The sequence below is a fragment of the Strongylocentrotus purpuratus genome, unplaced genomic scaffold (genome assembly GCF_000002235.5).
Source record: "Strongylocentrotus purpuratus isolate Spur 01 unplaced genomic scaffold, Spur_5.0 spur5_scaffold_8, whole genome shotgun sequence".
Classification (NCBI taxonomy): domain Eukaryota; kingdom Metazoa; phylum Echinodermata; class Echinoidea; order Camarodonta; family Strongylocentrotidae; genus Strongylocentrotus; species Strongylocentrotus purpuratus.
This window is the reverse complement of record NW_022145614.1, coordinates 20,040,521-20,059,720: the sequence shown is the minus strand read 5'-3', so window position 1 is coordinate 20,059,720 and position 19,200 is coordinate 20,040,521. Positions and strand designations below refer to the sequence as shown.

General features: G+C 38.0%; 1 protein-coding gene across 1 annotated transcript in view; it reads left to right on the top strand.

The window, feature by feature from the left end:
* Positions 1–10,060, top strand: part of LOC100888258 (probable G-protein coupled receptor CG31760) — an 85,943-nt gene extending 75,883 nt beyond the window's left edge. The window contains exons 5-7 of the mRNA XM_030976096.1: positions 5,862–5,971; positions 9,670–9,888; positions 10,024–10,060. Coding sequence (XP_030831956.1) covers positions 5,862–5,971; positions 9,670–9,888; positions 10,024–10,060 — 366 coding nt within the window. The remainder of the gene's footprint in view (positions 1–5,861; positions 5,972–9,669; positions 9,889–10,023) is intronic.
* Positions 10,061–19,200: the final 9,140 nt, after the last annotated feature.

Genomic DNA, 19,200 nt, shown 5'->3' with positions numbered 1-19,200 from the left:
TGTTATCGTGTCGAATCTCCCGGAGATACGGGATGCCGAATGTCAGAACAATCCCTAGTCTCGTCATACATGTCTGGTTGAGAAATAGAATAAATAAATGCATGCGTGGGGGGTAATATTTCTATCGCAAGAAGCGTACCGTATTCTTCAGTACTCTGATTTGACAACTGAAGATTGTCATGAAATATTTGTGTAATTTAAAAGGTACTGTAGACACGACGTTCGTATTTTGGAGAGAAAAAAATCAGCTCGAGGGCGATTTCAATGCCCAATTGTATAGCCAATTGAAATCATTTGTGGATTACGTAATAGATCATTGTCATGTTCGGACATTTCATTAGGTTACGCACAAGGCTACTGAAGTTGCCTTATTAGGTTGTTTTTTAAATGTATTTGCTATTGTTTTGTATAACAATTTAGGAGATACATAATTTTATGACGCCGAAATTTCTGGGGTTTATCGCAAGTGCCATACCTTATTAAGAATTCAGGGCGGCTGGTGTCTACCGGCCCACATACTCTTACTGACAGGTCAACAAAAAATGGTTTACAGAACAACTAACAAAAGGGAAAAAATGGTAAATTAATTTAAATGTAAACAAAAGAGTAAATCATTCCCCTCTTCAACTTTCTTTACCCCACTACAATTTGTTTTGCAAGCAATTTACAATTTCATATTTTAAGCTTCATTCGCCCACTACTACTTTTATTTGAAGTATTAAGTAGTACTTGGAAGAATTACAGACTTCCGAAACGAACATGTATAACGAAAAATTCAACCACTCTTAGTTTTACTTGGAATGCTAGATGAAACCTCTAAAGAGGAAGAAAAAGGCTAAAGCCTTGCACATAAAAATTGTGGATTGCTTTCATTTTTGGAGGAAAATAATTAAGTAAAGCTTCATCCCGCAAGCTGTCTGGGTTTCGTATTCATCTTCGATGTATGTATTAAGACACCGCATTATCAACAATGGGGAAAGTCCCTTTATGCTTCCAACTTCAAAGAAAAACGAAAGAGTTTGAGACATTTATTTCTTTATTCCATCTAAGATTAACACCTGTGCTTCCTAATACTTGGATAACATTCTACTGTAAAAAATTAAGCATTATCGTACTATTAAAAACCATACATAAAGACATATTAACAATTCTCTTGTTTTGTAAAGAAATTTAAGCAAACCTGTAGCGTCTTAGAAATTGTTGTCTTTTATCTCACTTTCATATGTCTACTTTCAACAGCTTATTCGCTGATTATCTATGTAATCACTAAGCCGTTACAAAGTCGATGCCCATATATTAGGGATTGTGGCGATACTTCTTAACATTTTACATTTATTCAGTTAGAGGGGAGTTCAGGATTCGTCGACTCGAGGAGATAAATCTTGTCTTAAGACGAATGCTGTAAAAAAAATGCATCGAATAGATAATTAGGCTAATAACCTTCAGTATCACTTTCCTATAAAAGCTGTGGCCATCTTAAATGAGTGCAACTGTGATTTCTGTCCACCGAAAAGTCATTCGCATTTTCATTTGATTTTAAAGAAAGTTAATGCCTGGATTACATTTGCCCCAGGCGCCGTACGATAAATTAGTCTACGATTTTTCGTAGACATCGTAGGAGGCTACGGGCTACGATGTTTGTGTTTACATTTTCTACGAGCATCGTGCCATTTATTGTATTGTCCCTCGGGGGCAGGCCGGGGCAAATCCGTACAGAGGCTGCTCGGAGATTGTACGGAAATCGTGCAATTTGCATGCAGTAGCCGTGCAGTCTCCGTGCAAAGGTTGCGCGGAGAAGGCGCGGTGACCGTACAGCAACCTTGCGATAGCTGTGCAATTGCCGTGCGAATGCCCCATGAGTCTACAATCTCCGTACGATTTTCTTTGCCCCCATGTTCACCGAAATATCGTACGTTTGCTGCACAATCAGTGCGAAGCCTCCGGGCGATGCCCGTGCGGGGATTGTGCAATGCCACCTACGACATTTATACGGGCTACGGGCTTACGATTTTTTCAAATTTGTTTAACTTCTCGCGAAACAAAATCGTAAAGGCTGCGGAGCCCCTGAATCCGTACGAAAATCTCACGGCCGCCTCCTGCCACCGCACAGAGGCCGCACGGAAAAGGGGATACGAGCAGGATACGGGCTCCGTAGACTAATCGCAGGCCAAATGTAATCCAGGCATAAGCGACCACATGGTCTTTCCTTATACTTTCAATCAATAAACCCCAAAAGACATGGGCATCGACATGACACAACATTTCGCGAAGCTTTTGTTCTTCTTCTTTCTTTTAGAAAAGACCACAATAATTTTTTGTTTAACTACAACAAACAAAAAAACATTTTCCCATCCGATAGTCTGTATTTCCTTCCTTCATTCCTTGAATAGGGACCGATTCGTTGGCACCTGGACTCTTTAACACCTTGGCAATTTCGAGCTGGGACATCGGACCAAATTTGCTGTCACACCCTGGGATGAAGACAATTATAATGAAGAAGAAATCTCGGGAGAGAAATGAAAACAGTCTGTCTGGGTATGACGAGACTGATCGCATATCCTCTGTACGGTTCGCCTCTTAGTCAAACAGGAAGGAAGGGCTTCATATCACCCTGGGGAAGTTCATACATGGAGTCAAAAAATACGAAAATGAACTTTCAATTTCAACGTCTTGTTTCAAAAATGATCTTTGTGTACATGATGAGCTTCATTTTCTGTCGACACTGTCTGGAAAAAAAATCTTGTTTCATTGAATTATTTCATCGATATCCCGAAACATATCGTCTGTAAAGAGAACGAGCTAGACTTTTAGACAAATTAATGAAGCAAGGAACTGAAGGAACTGTTGATTTTATTTCTTCTACCAAAAAAAAAATCGTAGTAAATCTAATAAACACTATTGGCTCTAGAAGCGTTTAAACGCGTTTATCGGGCTATATCCTTTTTGAAACGAAAATGAATTTATAATGGTTAAACTGAGTCACGGGGCAATTTTTTTTCTTCATAACTTTATTGATAGGCTATTTTATGATTATATGCCTTAAGAAAGGATAATGTGATAACATCTCTGCATCAAAGTTATAAAAAAAATATATCAATATGACAGATGGCAAATTTCTTTGTAGATGATCCTTACATGCTGTTTAAAGAGCTTAAAGTGTTCCTAAAAGCGTTGATAAATTCCATATAGGATTTAATATGTATATAGCAACAATTCCTCTATTTCCTTCGATTTATTCTACAAATTGGATTTACAGTTCAAATTCTTTAAAATAAAACTATTTCCTGTTTAATAGACATCATCTTTAGACATGTTGGATTATAATTTAGTCTGTATCGGCTACTTGCAAAAAAAAAACACTTCTGAAAAAGCAACGTCAATATTGCTGCTAATGTTAAATCTAATGTGGGATGTGGAAATTATATATTTACTTTGGACAAGGAGACATGCACTTAACAGCAGTCTGTCTTGGTCACATCAGGGAGGTGTGAGTTGAACTCCAGTGAGATAGTGAAGACGTGCATTGGGATTATGACTCAAAATAAAGAATTGTTTTGGATAAAGTTCGAACATAATAAAAAGCTTTCAGACTGCCCGTCTAGTTTAAATTCGGTTTTAATGCACGGAATCTTGCTTTCTAAACACCCAGAGGGGTCCAGCCGTGGAGGACACCAACACTAGTACGGAAACAGGTCTAAATGACCCATAATATTGAGTTAGTCAATAGGAAGTGACCCTACCGGTCCACGCATTTCATTCCTAGCTTGGTATTGTGATAGTTGTTTAGAAAGTGCTCCTTGTTTGTTGCCGGAGGAGAAAGCTGAAAGGGGTCATGAGGAGGAGGAAAATAACAATGTGTGTTAAGGGTGGGGTACGGGAATGAGATGGGAAGGAAGGATACTTGGTGGATCCGGACTTTGTGAGGGGGCGAGGGTTAACTCTTTTACTCTAAATAGCAGGTTAGAGTACGGTTTTAACTTCTGACTGTTTAATAACCTTTATCAGGGTATGCATATAGGGTTAACACCTTCACCTCCACGGATCCTCCAAAAGGGAGATAGAGAGAGAGGTGGACATAGAGAGAGAGAGAGAGAGAGAGAGAGAGAGAGAGAGAGAGCGTGTGAGGGAGAACGAGCGAGAGATGGGGAAGTGGGAAAAGAAGTGAAAACAATTTTGGTTAAGGAAATACACGATAAAGATGATTAAGGTATCAAAATTAGCAACAAAAAATGTGAGCCTTCGAGACAAAAAGTATGTTACTAATTTGTCAACAATTTCTCTCAAATTAAGTAAGAACAAATACTGTAGTACATGTATAAATATCACGTTGGTACACGGGTTCGGATACAAAAAGAGAGGCAAGAAAGTAAGGACGATTTTTATTGTCCCCCTTTTTTTGTAAATCGGTTAACTACTGAAACAGAGTATCGTAAGAAATAAATAACAGTTGCTAAAATTAACAAATTAGCCTCCGGATAAACCACTCACACTTCTTCCTCGTGTTTCTTTCCAATCTTCTTCTTTCATCAGAAATATTCATTCAACAAAAGGCAACCTGATGCCAAAAGCTTCTGGGTCCGTCAATGTAACCTTTGTTAATATTGACATAAGCCTGTTTTAAGATTTGAGGTGTCACGTGACACGGAGGGCATCACGTGTTTGTAATTACTTGTCAATTGGCATCGCTTACCCGCCACACAGCTCCGCCCGCGCTCTGTACAACCCAAAGGTTCTTATACAAGTAAATTTTAAAGAGCAAATCCATGATTATCGTCTCCATTCCTCGCTTTTCTTTTAACAAGCCCTGCTGGGAGGCAAATGCTTATGTGTTTTTTTAATTCTTAAATGAAGCCGGTGTCCATATATTTTGTCTCGAATCAATAGATGCCGTAGCGTTCATATAAAACGAATTCGACATGTTGGGCGGCATTGACCTTCTCCGTCTACTTGACTTGGCCAACGGCTTAATGAAATAGGGCGTCTAGGATATCAGCCAATGTGCATTACACCCACCTCCCGGGCAATTCCTTAACTCATTTCCAAAACATTCATTAAAATGCGAGGTGGAGAAGTCCTTGTTACAGACTCGGGCTGATGTTGCGATCGAATGCAGCTACTGTAGCTAGCTACAACTCAAGGTCATCACTTCTCAAATTCATTCCTTACCGTTGGCGGTAGTATTCACGCGTACGTACAACCCCCCCCCCCCCCCCTCCACACACACACACACACACACCTTCTCACAGTTCATGCTATTTTTTATTCCATACATATTATGCTTTATAAGACTACATGTCCTCAAAATAATGTCGTGAAGGAACCCTACTGTGTATGTGTATGTGTTTGTGTGTGTGTTTTTTCTATGCCTATCTACCTGTCTGCTTTGTAATGATCTATCATCGATTCTATCAGTCAGCCTATATTTGACGTCATACACGTAGTCAGAACTCTTATTCATGAGATGCGAGAAACCCTTAATCAGAACAAAATTATGTTGCACGATTATAACAACTATAGGCTTTGAGCATGTTTTTTGTAAATGCGAAATATCAATATGTATGTATGTCTGTATGTGTGGAGTATATTATTGTGTGATCTTAACGCATTTACTTTAAAGATTTTTTTATACATTATAAAGCTTTATTTAAATATGAAAGAAAATGTCCTTGAAAGCTTTTCTGCAATGTTATAATCGTATGACTTTCCGGTTCCTGCATTTCAATGTCAAACCGTCCGATAACAATTCTGACTAAAGTTCAGTTATTGTGTTGTTGCGAGCTGTTTTGTTTAGGCTTATAAATGTTGAAATATTAATGAAATGTGATCTCACAACAGAATTTTAACATTCGTTTTATTCCCAGGCACTGGTCGGTTATGGCGTTCCCACAGTGATGAGATGTACCTTAATGCAATGGTTCAAAGAAGTCGGATTTTCAACCTTATATGGAGCACTTTTACTTAAAACATGGAGGTGAGTCAGTCGTAGAGGGCGTGACATTTGGTAATCAACGGACGCGGATAGTAACTATTGAAGAAAATGCAGAAAATGAAACTATATCCGTAACTTTAGGTCGGCTGTGTATTATGTTATTAGTTAATTGCTTCAGAACATGTGCCAGCCATGCTAATACAAAGTACAATTTCCTATGGATGACATTGGGATTATGAACTATAATGCCATCTCGGTTTTATTTACGTATTCTTAAGTAAACCTACTATAAACTTCCTTATTATCACTATATGCTATAATGCATTACTTGCTCTCAGTTAAAGTTAAATGCTCTTTTAATACTACTACTCCTATTGATGTTACTACTTTGTGTAGGTCTTATTAAATGTACGGTGATTGTTAATTTCATCAATAAATAGTATATCGGGTCGTTATCCCTATTTTATTAAATAAAATATACTCTTACAACAGACTTTACAATCAACGCTGCAGTGATGATATTGTCATTGCTCCCAGGGTATTATCACAATTGCTGCTATCATGTTTGTTTTTTAATTTAATTTTAACTAAATGTACAAAATATGTTTTTCATAGCTCGCTAACGTCATTGCTGCCAAAATAAAATGTTTCCTTCGTGCATTGAAAAAAATTATCAGGAAACTTTCAGAAAATTGAAAAAAATCCGGGCGTATCATTCGAAAACCAAAACCACACTTCAAGAAAAAAAGGAAAAAAAGAATCCTTCCTCTTTTAGTCCTCTTATATGGAATCAATCTGTCTGATTACCTCGTTGGTTTTAATAAGTAGATGTTATGACAATCCCGCGGCGTACATATCATGGTCTGTACAAATATACCACACTTCTAAAAGCAAGGAAGAAAGATTGCGTGAGACATCTGCTAAGTGACCTTCCGTCTTAATTTCTAAACGCTATATCTTAAAATCATCTTGCTATCTGGAAGCCATTTTGGGACGATGAGTCCGTGTAATAAAAGTCGGAATTGGCTTTCCATTAACCGCTCCCACGGGCATGGGGGTATCTAGACGGTAAAAAATACAGAGACGAGCCGAGCTCATTAAAATAGATATTTTAAACTTTCTTATCTCGGCCCTCGAGATCAACCACAAATATGGTTCGATGCATGTCATAAATCTTTCTTTTCTTCACAGTTTTCGTTAAAAATTCCAAACAAATTTCGCATGACAGTATGATACACGCCTCTGGATTGAAAATAATATAATTGATTAGTACAATGTTGTTTTGAGTTGCGAGTCTGTGACAATAAATACATCGTCGGTTCTATCTTGATGATTCTTTCTGTAATTCTGTAGTCTACAATAATATTGCTCCGTATTAAACATTTTGAAGAAAGTTATTTGGTCACAGAGGGACCGCACAAGTGATATTGATATGCCAAAACACCATATTCAAAGTCCATCGAGATTACAATCACTGCATTGTTAGTTGTTTTAAAACATGATATTTAAAGACTAAAAGATTGAGAGCCATTCTCAGAGCCAGATAGATATCAAATAGCCATTTCCACTCTTCCGTTCATGAAACAATTAAAGACATATACATATTGGAACTTCGATGTATACGAGCAGATTTGATGCAATGCAAGTTTCTCAAAAATAATAATTTTTTTTTTTTTTTTCTCGTTATTCCATTTTGGCTTGTACACAACGTCAAAGCGCTTTTGATAGCAAGCTAGTTAAATATTAATTTAAAGTTTTACATTCAATTTGGTCAACATCTATGATGTCTTTAGAATGTTTATAATCTAGTCCTGTTGTACTACTTGAAATTTTATCATGGTTATTTCGAGTAATGAAATCGGACATTACCTTATTTTTTGGATGTTGGGAAAACATCCTTGAAAGTTGTGAAAATGTGTTTAAGGCTGATTTAAAATGGAAGATTTAAAATCCTTGTAAAATCTATTGTAAAAATTGAGGAGGAATTTCATAGGAATGTCAACTATAAATTGCCATAACCAATGTAATCGTACTTATTAACTATTTTTCGTCATGTATTTGAAAGAAAAAAATATTGTCTTCACCCTTCGACCATTCAACTAACGGATATAATATTTCACAAAGGGGAAGGGGAGGAATATCATACGGTTTGGAAAAAGTTTGGAAGTAGTTCTAATGGTACTTTATGCAATCTCGAATCAATACATGAACTTTACTTGACACTATAGTCCATATGGTTTCTAAGAAATTCGTCTTCCACCACACGATATATGTTTCGATTTTCGAGAGCATTGTGACGTCTTACGACGTCATCTTTGTGTTGTCCAACGAAATAGGAATGGCGAGAGAATTCCAATCAATTTTTGACGTTATTAATCGTGTCCTTCATCTCCTGTCATAATGATAATATTGATTATTTAGGAGAGCTGAAAAAAAATACCATAGTGCTTACAAAAAAGAAAATCACAGAATTTGAAGAGAAATATAAAATGTATTAACTCATTAAAAATAAGTACGTCATATATTATATTAATGAGGTAAGAAGTATGAATTGAAGGATGTCTCCTTTCTCCACTGATGTTATATTAAACAAAAGACTGTGATAATTTCTTTTGTACACTGTATGTACCTAATTCTTTAAAGTAATAAAAACATCTGTGTTATTGACACTTTTTTTCTAAAAGTCCATATCATTTGGAATTCTAAAATCCGAATTATAGAGTTTACACTTTAAACATGTTGGATCCAGCCATATGAAAGTTGAATCTAGCATATTAAAAGTGTTATCTGATATTTTGAAAGAGTTGTCACTCCTCAGCCCATTTAAATTGTCATTTAACGAATTAATTAAATTGCACGAGTTAATTTATTTTTGAAAAGTCTGATTATTGTGATTTTTAGTCACTGAAATTGTTTTATCCGTATCCCGCTAATAGAGCGACAGCGTAGGCGGAGTAAACCGGTTTATTTATTGATGAAGTTTGAACGATTTATACAGGCATTTGCTCTACAATAACCCTTCAAAATCTAACCTACTTTTGTGAAAGTTCGTAAAGCATACCCATATGACACCATGGGGATTGTCGTAGAGTAGGGAAATTAATGTCTAACGACTTTGTCTTTGAGAGTTTTCCTTTCCGCAAACATCAATGTAGAAAGACATAAATCTCTATGAACACTATCGAAATGAAATGACCAAGAGCCTGTATTATGATATTGTGCCGGTATGACTACCGGCTTCTTTTCGCTCGGTTAATATTATTTACTTACATTTGTTTGTGTGTGTGTGTTTTCATGGATGCTTTCGAATGACCACGAAGGCTTAGTCCGTGTATTGCTCATATAACTAATACGGCGCAATTTGTCGTCATTATTTTGTAGTCGAATCTAAATCAACGGCAAAATTCATGTAATTCTTGTTAAAGGGTTAAACAAATCGATGATGAAACGGAAGAAGTAATGTACAGAAACAGAAATGTATTTCACACGTATGTATATCGATTTATCAATTTTATCTAAGACTGTGTAAAACTAATGTTTACTAAGTGTGATGTTATCTAGTGGACTACAAGGGCAGATGATAATATACTTCTTTAAGAAAGGGGACTGTTTAAAGATCCACCCCCCCCCCCCCCAATTTAAGCATTTGGAATCATTTATAATCAAATTTTCTTTGTCTCTCTATCAAAATGTCTTTCTTTATTATTCTCCCTCTCTCTCTTCCATCCTCATGCGTACAGGATATCCGTTGTATTCCGGGTTCGATCAGCAGCGCGAGTCCGGATAACCGACATGGACCTGATAAAGCGGTTGGGTCTTATCATCGCTGTATCACTCTTTTATCTAATAGTCAGAACGGTGGTGTCTCCCCCAACGGTGGAGATTGGCAAATCACTACATGACTTAAAGGCATACCAGTGCTCGTATGATTGGTGGGACTATGCAGCAAATATTGGTAGGTACTTTGATGTTGATTTTTTTTATAAGTTCTTAGTTTATCTTTGTTTTCTTTATGTTGAGGGTGATAATTAAGCTGCAGAATGTTGCCCATGATCATACGTTCATAGCATACGTCTTCATTTTCTTACTTATAGCCTAGAAGGTGGGATGGCTTCGGAACTAGAGCAGTAATCTCTGAAGCAAAAGGTTTCAAGTTCAAAACTAAGTAGCAATTCCTATCGCTTATTACCACTCGGTCGTATAGGATGGGGCAAGACACCCACACAAATGTGTTTTTTAAACGAGGTTAATGACGGTATATTCCCCTACAAATTTCGGTTGACACTATCGCAAAGACCTTCGAAAAATCAACATAAGTCAATTATAGCCTTGTTCATCCTTTTTTTTAACTTGGGAAAATTACACTAACGTAAATCCGAGCATGATTCCCACATAATTGACCATTGACTATCGGAACGCTTGATTTGATTTTCAATCGTCGTGTTCTAAGGATTAGCTATTTAGAAGTATGAACACAGCTCTTGTGTGTGAGTACATACGAGGCAACAAGTGAGTTAAACTTGTTCAAGAGATTCGGGTTGATCTCGATCGATCGATGCTTTGCCTCGGATCGTGACCAATTTTTGTTTCTTTTATTCTTCTACCTTGCGCAAGGCGGGAGAGAAAAACCCAGTGTCAGATCTCTGACTTTACGATGCGATAGTGCAAAAATCGTGATAAGATCTTGGAAAAACAACAACTTGAGGCTGTTTCAAATCTCACATGTCGACTGCTGCAGGTCATGGAACAAGATCGAAATGAGGTTTTCTTTCTTCTTTTGAATGTCAAGATATGTAGGTTTGTACATTAAAGAAAAGGCGACGGTCTTCTCTCTTATTTTCACCCTAATCCAGGCATCTATTATTTAGAGTGCAGTAGTTATTATAGTTCGTTGGCTGATTATGCGCGTTCATTTCTTATGAAATCACGGATGACTTAATGCCATTTCGAATGTCATTTTCTTTTTCCTTCAACATAAGGTATATACAGAGGTGTGATTGTAGATATATATGTAAGAGATGTTATACCGAGTATGATTGAATAGATGAATATTAAACTTTGTCTGGCATCAACTCACTTCGTTACCTTTGAAGAATTGCTCGCAAAGGAAATCCACATTTATAACCTTTACATTATTTATTGCTTCCAAAACCAAATACAATTTCACAAGCTCATTAGAAACATAAACGGTTGCAAAAACCCTTCGTCATGTTTTAAATCCAAAATCCTTCCATTTCATAAATAAGTCAAGCATTTTCATAACTCCTTTGATAATTTTTAATGCTGTGGTGGACACTTCTGATGGATATGAAACACGCACTACATGAAAGATTGGAAAGGAAAGATAGGTTGGTATGTTGTCGAGATATATCGTAGTAGGACAAATACATTTAGTCTTTGTTTACTGAATTATTTGGGGACTTGAGTATATCAAAGCTTCACTCAGTGTTTCTTAATTTAATCAAATTATCACATATCATGATAAATATTATCTAGATTCGTTAACGTATCAAATTTCAAAAACCGAATTTCGCACCAGTTTTTTCTCCTCTTAATGAACCATATCATAGCTTCTTAAAGCCGAGTTGCATAATATATTGACGGCTCACATACACTATCGTCAATACACGAACATGTAAAACGAGAAGAAGAAAAATATTGCAAAATGCTTTTCAATCCAAAATAACCAAGTCATAACCAAGTCACATCGAAAGGACTGATGACACCAGATTAGAAATAGACGGATCAGACATTTACATAACCTTGATTGGACAGGATTTTGTCGGTTTGGAGTCAGTTTGGTGAAGTGAGACGGATATCCACCACACAGCCTTGAAATGGTGGCCCCTTAATCTTATTCAATCATTTTATTCATATCATACATGATTCATATCATCCAGAAGTAAAGAATGGGCGTACAAATTCAGTACGAAGCATAAGCAATCATTGATTCGTGAAAACCTCAAATCCAGACCGTCTGAAAATACATCGAGTTTAACGCTAGAAGATAATTGAGGGTAAAGATGAAGGGATGCTGCATAAATAGGGATGATTCTAATAAGATTGGGAAAGGTAATAAACCGAATGATATGAGGAGTGTAGGATGTGTTGCCGGGCAGGGAGTGAGACGTCATGGATATCATACTGCGCCGGCTTTCTTTTGCCCTCAAAAGATCTTAAACGGAGATATCTTGAGTAAACGTTTTCTCTCTTTTCTCTCTCTCTCTTTCTTTTCAAACTTCTGTGGTCTCAGAACATAATTCATATATTTAAGAAACCAATCCATATGATATTCATGTGTATTTGTCTATCTCCATCTCTCTCTCTCTAACGTTTAATTTCCCTACCTCCCCAATTATCTTTGAATATCACGACTCCTCTCTCTCTCTCTCTCTCTCTCTCTCTCTCTCTCCTTCTTCCTCTTCTCAAACCCCTCTCTACATCCACTCAACCCTTCTTTCTGTCATATTCTTACTTCGTATTATTTAACCCCATTTTGTCGGTCTTTTCAAGTTTGTTGCGCGATCCTTTCCCCCCTTTTACTACACCCACCCCCCCCCCCCTTTTGAATATTTCTAATTTCATTGTGTAAACCATTCAAAGATTTTGGTGCCGCCAAAATGGTGTTATTTTCAGCGTTTTGCCCCCATCATTTGGAATGCGGAAACAGAATTTGGCTTCAGGCAACTCGACGTTCAAGTTTCTTTTCCTTTCATCGGCGTATGATTACCTTGGTTCTTTTGATCAAACCCGGTGAGCAATCTCCTCAAAATAGGACGAGATTGGAGATGAGGACAAATTAATCAGCGAGAGTTCCTCCTTTCTATTTTATCTTGACGGATCTAGCAACCCTATCAGGGGGTGTTGCCTGTTATTCAATCACAAGCCGAATACTGTTCGATCAGTATCGGGTGACAGTCGCAGAGAAAAAGTAGAAGGGAGCGAACTTGAGGAATTAAAGCAGCAATCTAGCATTCTAATCTCTTTTGTCAATGCCTAAAGAATGACCCGACGTATCTCCCTTTCCACCAAAGCGATAGCAAATTTAGGCAAATCGTGCCGCTAACTAGGGTACACATCCCTAACCCATTCGAATCAGCGTGTACAATCGCACGACGGAATTGTGGCGTATCTTTCCGCGGCTGGGAGCAAGAAGATCACTTATCAAGTAATCTGATGCAATTAAAAATTTCAGATCTAACGAAAGAGTTGCTCACCCCTTTTGAGGGGTTTGAAACCAATCCAATACGATAGAGTCTCTTTTACGTAGTTTGGGGGAAAGTTTTTTTAAACACTACATTTCTGTGAGGATATTGGAATTGGGAGGAAAAAGATTTTCGCCTGCGCAAGCTTAAAGACTTTTTGCGGATTAATATGGCGGGGGAAAGTGATGCGCTAATTTCCGGCGAGTCGCGACTCCGTGGATCTGGTGTGGTATGGTCATGATGATTAATATAGAGCCAAAACCACACGCGCGTTATTAATGAAGAAATAAGCGCGGGAGACCAAGGATGAGCTTTTGAGGGTAAGCTTGTTACCAGAAATCATATTAGGCATATCATCTTGGGCGAGCCTGTGTCGGCATTTGAGGGAGGAAAAGTCAATAGTGGCGAGGACAGGAAGAGGAGAGAGCGAGGAAAACTGTGGTTTGAGAGTGAAATAAGAGCAGATAGGAGACACGATAGAATGTCTGAGAAGAAGGGGGATGTAGGAAGAGAGAAAGAGAGAAAGAGAGAGTGGGCGACAGATCCACCGACCGACCGACAGACGGGGTAAAGGATATATTAATACGAGTTTTTAAACAAGAGAGTGTACGAGAGACACAGAGAGGATAGAAAGAGAGAGAACGAATAGAGTGGGAGAAGAGCGAGAAGAAAAATAATGGGGAATATAGGAGACCAAGGGCAAGAGCACCAATGACGAAAACAGATTGCTTACTTTGAAGGGGTACAATTATAGGTGATAAATTCTACTTTACACCGATAGAAGAAAAAACATGATAGAAAAGAAATTGATCAGATCATTTACGACAGCTAATTTACGCAGATTTTACCAAGCCCAGATGGTCTAGCATCTGGGTGAAAGAAGCATCCGCGGCTTGCCGTTGAGGTTAGCGTGTTGAGCTATAGATTTTTAATACATTTTATTGACTTAGCTCGGTGTATCACAATCTAATTATATCATCTTGATCGAAGTCAAGTACAGGTAGGTACAATTTGTTTAGGAGTTTGGTTATTGGTTATTGGTGGTTATTTTACCTGACTGATAGGAAAGCATAAATGCTTGTAAGTAAGCAACCATACGGCAGACGGCTTTAGGTCCTCTCCGAGGGACATGGTAATGCGGATTAATGTCTTACCAAAGAGCACTAGCGCATCGACTTGGTTTCGAACCCGGGTCACCGGATTACGAGACCACTGCTCTACCAACTGAGCTATCGTGCCTCCTTTTTCATTTTTTTCCCGAATGTTTCGTGGAATATTAGTATTGATATATAAGTGCGAGAATTCTCAACTCTGACATGAGAACGGATGTTCCAGAATATGTAGGCGTGAAGAAAAGTACAGCTACGTCTCACGTTCCTAGACCATTTTCTTCACGCCTATATATATATATATATATATATATATAAATATATCAGTTGAAAATTTGTCAATCTGTCGGTCAATTGAAATGGTGTCACTGAAGCCACTGGCCCGTCTCCGTGGTCTAGAGCTTATAAGGCATTTATATAATCATGTAGTTGATAAACACCTTAAAAATAATTTTCAATATTGTTCTCAATATACATGGTATCTATCTAGGAAAAACCAATAATAAATATCTTTTGCGAAGGCGAGTCTTTTTTAACATTGTCTCTTGGTTTTGTTTCCCTTACCGTCAAGAAGAAAGAGATGTGAACTGAGGAAAATATTTTGGCGGATAAAGTTTCATTCCTTATTTATGTCCTGTTAATAGAAGTGTGAGAACATCACCTTCCAGAGAACATCACCTTCCAAGTGACATATATAGATCAAACCTCACCTGCAGACAATGGTGTAGCTAAGTGGGTACGCCCTCACCTTAGTCGAATGGGAACGGCAATGGCAATGGAGACAGTAAAGCAACATAAAAGACACAGGCGGTCAGATATTTGCTTCTGCGATATTTGCTATATACTGCGATTGTTACCGCGACAACTGCCCATCGCTTTATTTAGTCTTAACTCTAACCCTACCGTGTGAGTCAAAAAAAAAGTTTACACCTAGAAAATTGCTAATTATTTTGAAAATCATCAATGAACAGTAAACTATTATACATCTTATGAAAGAGTGTTTTATCCCAAATCTGTTGGTATCCTTTTTGTGTGGTATGTGTTCGCGCTTGGATAAACATGAGGCATTGTTTGCGAGAGTGCAAAATTCGACTTGCGCCAAAGTGATGCCTACAGTACTATCTTGGGATTAGCGGAGTGAGAGAATGAATTGAATGTATCAAATGAAATGCATTGCATATGCTTTGTGCAGAAGCAAAGTCACGCACACACACTTACACACGCATAAATGTTCGTTGATATTTGATATTCGATATTTGATATGTGTGGCATGATTAATTTTGTTAGGGATGTTATTTGGATTTGCAAAGACCGAATTAATACCCAAATCCCAATTGTTTTATTCGAACACTACATAAGCAACTTTGGCGCAAGTCGATTTTTGCACTCTCGCAAACAATGTCTCCTGATCATCCAAGCGTGAACACATACCACACAAAATAAAACTAAATGATTCTGGATAAAACACTCTTTCATAAAATGTATAATAATTTACTGTTCATAGATAATTTTTTTAATAATAAGCAATTTTCTAGGTGTAAACTTTTTTTTTTACTCACACTGTATAGGGTTGGGTTAGGGAGGCGATTGTGGAAAGGCTTAGGTTTAGGGTTGGGGTGAGGGTTAAATATAGTGTTTGGTCCAGGGTTTAAGTTAAGAATTCGGTCAGTGTAGCAAGAACAAACACAAAAAAACAACACGAACAGCAAGCAAGATGATACGACTTTCCCTCATAACCTCCTCCAAAACCCTTCTCCTCACTCTTACTATTGCCTTTTTTCTCTCGCATTCTATCCACACAATAAGACCTTTCCCCCTCGCCCAACATCCGTGCTCCTTGAATGACCCGATCCAGGCTACGCCACTGCCGGCAGGTATGGGAAACGATCGACAATACCAAATCCTGGGTACCTTCCCTTAGTAATCCATCATTCCTGTTTACCTTGTTAAGGTGTCGTAGTCGAGTGGACGAAAAGAAACCTGACAGGATTATGTGAAAGTCGTGGATTCGGGCCTGGGTAAAGGAGTAACGCATGCGTTTGCCACTCTCCACCCAGGTGGAATTAAAGTGAACCTGGTAGAATTACCAGAATGGCGACTAGTTTTGAAAAATCAACCATAGTCAATTCCTATAGCCGTGTACGTCACTTATTGAAATGTGCGAACACGACTATGATATGTTACGTAATCGGAACATATTTTCAATGGAAATACAATATTAAGGTATCAAAATATTGACCTTGAATTACTTTTTGTATTAAAGTTGCGAACGTGTGGAATGAATTTAGATTTAGGGGACTTTTATACCGTTTTTTGCCAAATCAACCATGTAGCTACAATTTACCTGATAAACGGATATTTAGCCGGGATTTGAGTAGTAGCTATCTTATTTGAAACCTTCGTTTTTTCTTGCAATTTTTTGGATTTTGTGGATAATACCTCACCCGTCCCCCCAACCTATCCCCCTCCCCCCTCCCCCACCCCACCCCTCACCACTTGAAATGTGTTTTTTCTGTTATTGGGAGACCGGTCGAAAATTGTGGAATGACACATTTTAAATTATTGAATAGCTCCGAAAGAAATAGTTCCCTCGCGGTTGTCCACTGATATGTGCTTCCATATCCTATTATACAAGCTGTTTGGTGAGCCAGATTAGTTCTTGAAATTTACATCATGTCCATTTCGAAGTCTCTTTTTAGACTTCTCGTTACCGTGGCGTTGTCAAGGGAGTAGTTGATTCGCCGATTAATTTCTGTTTCGTGGAACTCTGAAATTAGGAATTAGTGGGAACTTTAAGCGTCCACTGGGTATTTAAATTGCTTCCACTGGTGTGAAAATCTACTTTAATACTGAGTGGTCTGCTATAGCGCTATCAGCATAACCCACATTGTTTATGTTTGCGGATAGCGATGAAGAGGGTGGGGGGGGGGGCTGAAGGGCGGCGCCTTATTTTTTGTGTTGACAGACTGTATAGCAATATGTGCTCGCCTTTTTTCGACAGATGTTAATGTGCCGACAGAGTGTTCAACTTCCGACAAAAATTCAGATTTTCCATATGGCATGTGTGTGTCGTGCGTGGGTGTTTGTGCGCGCGTGCGTGCGTGTGTGTGTTTGTGTGTGGGGGGGGAGGGTATTTGTATGTGTATGGGAGGGGGAGTAAGTGTCCCCCGGTCCCCGTCCCTTGTGGCTTCGCTAATGGTTAACGTGCCAGTGTTTAAGGTGTTTACATCCAAAGCTGAGAATGCAGATCTATTCTTCTTAAGACAACACTATTGCAGATGAGCCCCTCAGTGGTGTTTATCCTAATGGTCACGTGACTGTCCCATATTGATTCCACAATCCACTGCATTTTCAGTCCAATATCTGTCTTAATATTTCCCTATCTTGCGATAAATGCGAGGCAAAGGGCCACAGTTTGAAAGGCACATAGTTGTGGTGAATCGTTGAAATGTTAGTAAAATCAAGCTACTTTAATAACCTTTTTGTTGAAATCTGTTTCGTCTACCCTTAGATTCAAAGGCGCACAGCCATGATCAATCGATTCAAATTAAGAACAATTATTAACATTCGTTGTTCTTATTCGTTTTGCCATTAGATTCAAATGCCTTACTAGTAAGATGATTCGTAGAAAAGTAAAGAAAAACAGTTTTTGTTCTTTGTTGCAAAAAAATGTGTTTGTACCCTTATATTCAAACGCACATATTACTAGGATAAGATGTCGAAAATCGCAGAAAAAACAATAATAAGTTCTTTGTTGTTGAATTTGTTATGCTCAACCTTAGATTCAAAGGCGCTTAGCTAAAAGGGATCGTTTTAAAGAACAACAAGCTATTTATATTTCTTGTTGTTGAAATATATCAAGTCCATGACCGTGACTAACACTATGTACAAAACTTACTGTCAAACATGTTTTTGATTCGCGGTATTGTTTTTCAATAAATTTGAGTGAAAACAACTTGCTGCAACACTTGATACGTTGCCGATGGTGTGTTAGTATATGCGGAGTCTATTACACCTCAATAGTTTGGAATGTGATACTGTCTTGAAAGGAAATGTAATGTTCATATAACTAGAAGAACCGCTGGAGGAATTTTGTTGTCTGCTTTTGATTTGGCATATTATGTAAAGTTCATTTTAAGAGCCGTTGTGTAAAGAGGGTGGTGTGTGAAACAAGGCACCAGTGTGCATAACCAAGTAATTCTGTGGAATAGCGACATGTATTACGTAGAAAATCAAAAGACATCATAAATTAACTTATTGTCATTTCAGGTTCATATTCCCCATCATTTCTTCTAAATCCGAGGATATGGCTCTTTCATAGTGACCTCATCGTTTGACTAGAATCGATAATTTCTTCATTATTTGGCACTCAAGCAGCAGTACGTAAATGCACCATCGGCGGTATGTACTTTCCGTGAAAGAAGAAGAAGTACTGAATATAGGTTCCTGCATTTAATCACTTAAAAGTAAATTTTCCTAGAGACCACTGGGAAAATTTCGCCTAATTGTCGTTTACCGGTTTCGTTTTATTTTGGGGTCATTATTTTACTGATTTTTCCCCCCATCCATCGAGCACCAAGGTTCAAACATCATTTTATTTTGAGCATTGGGCTTGAAGTTACCTTAAACTGCAGATGAAAGATTCTATCTAACCCTAATCTTTCTTTATCTCCACATCTTTCACCTACTTGTCTTCTTCTCGATGGTATAAGGCTAAGCCGGCGCCATGACTTTCTTCTTTTCAATCCTATCCATCAACGGCATGATGCAAACACGTCACAACTAATAGAGATTGCGCGCGAAAACGCTAACCTCAATTATCACATTATCAAAATATAGCTACTGTGCGCATCTGTTATCGCCTGCTACGATTACCTGTAAGGCGGCCTGTGGCTCAGATACTGCTCTTTGTATTTGGGTAGATCTATACAGCAAACTAGGAGGAGAGGCGTGCATG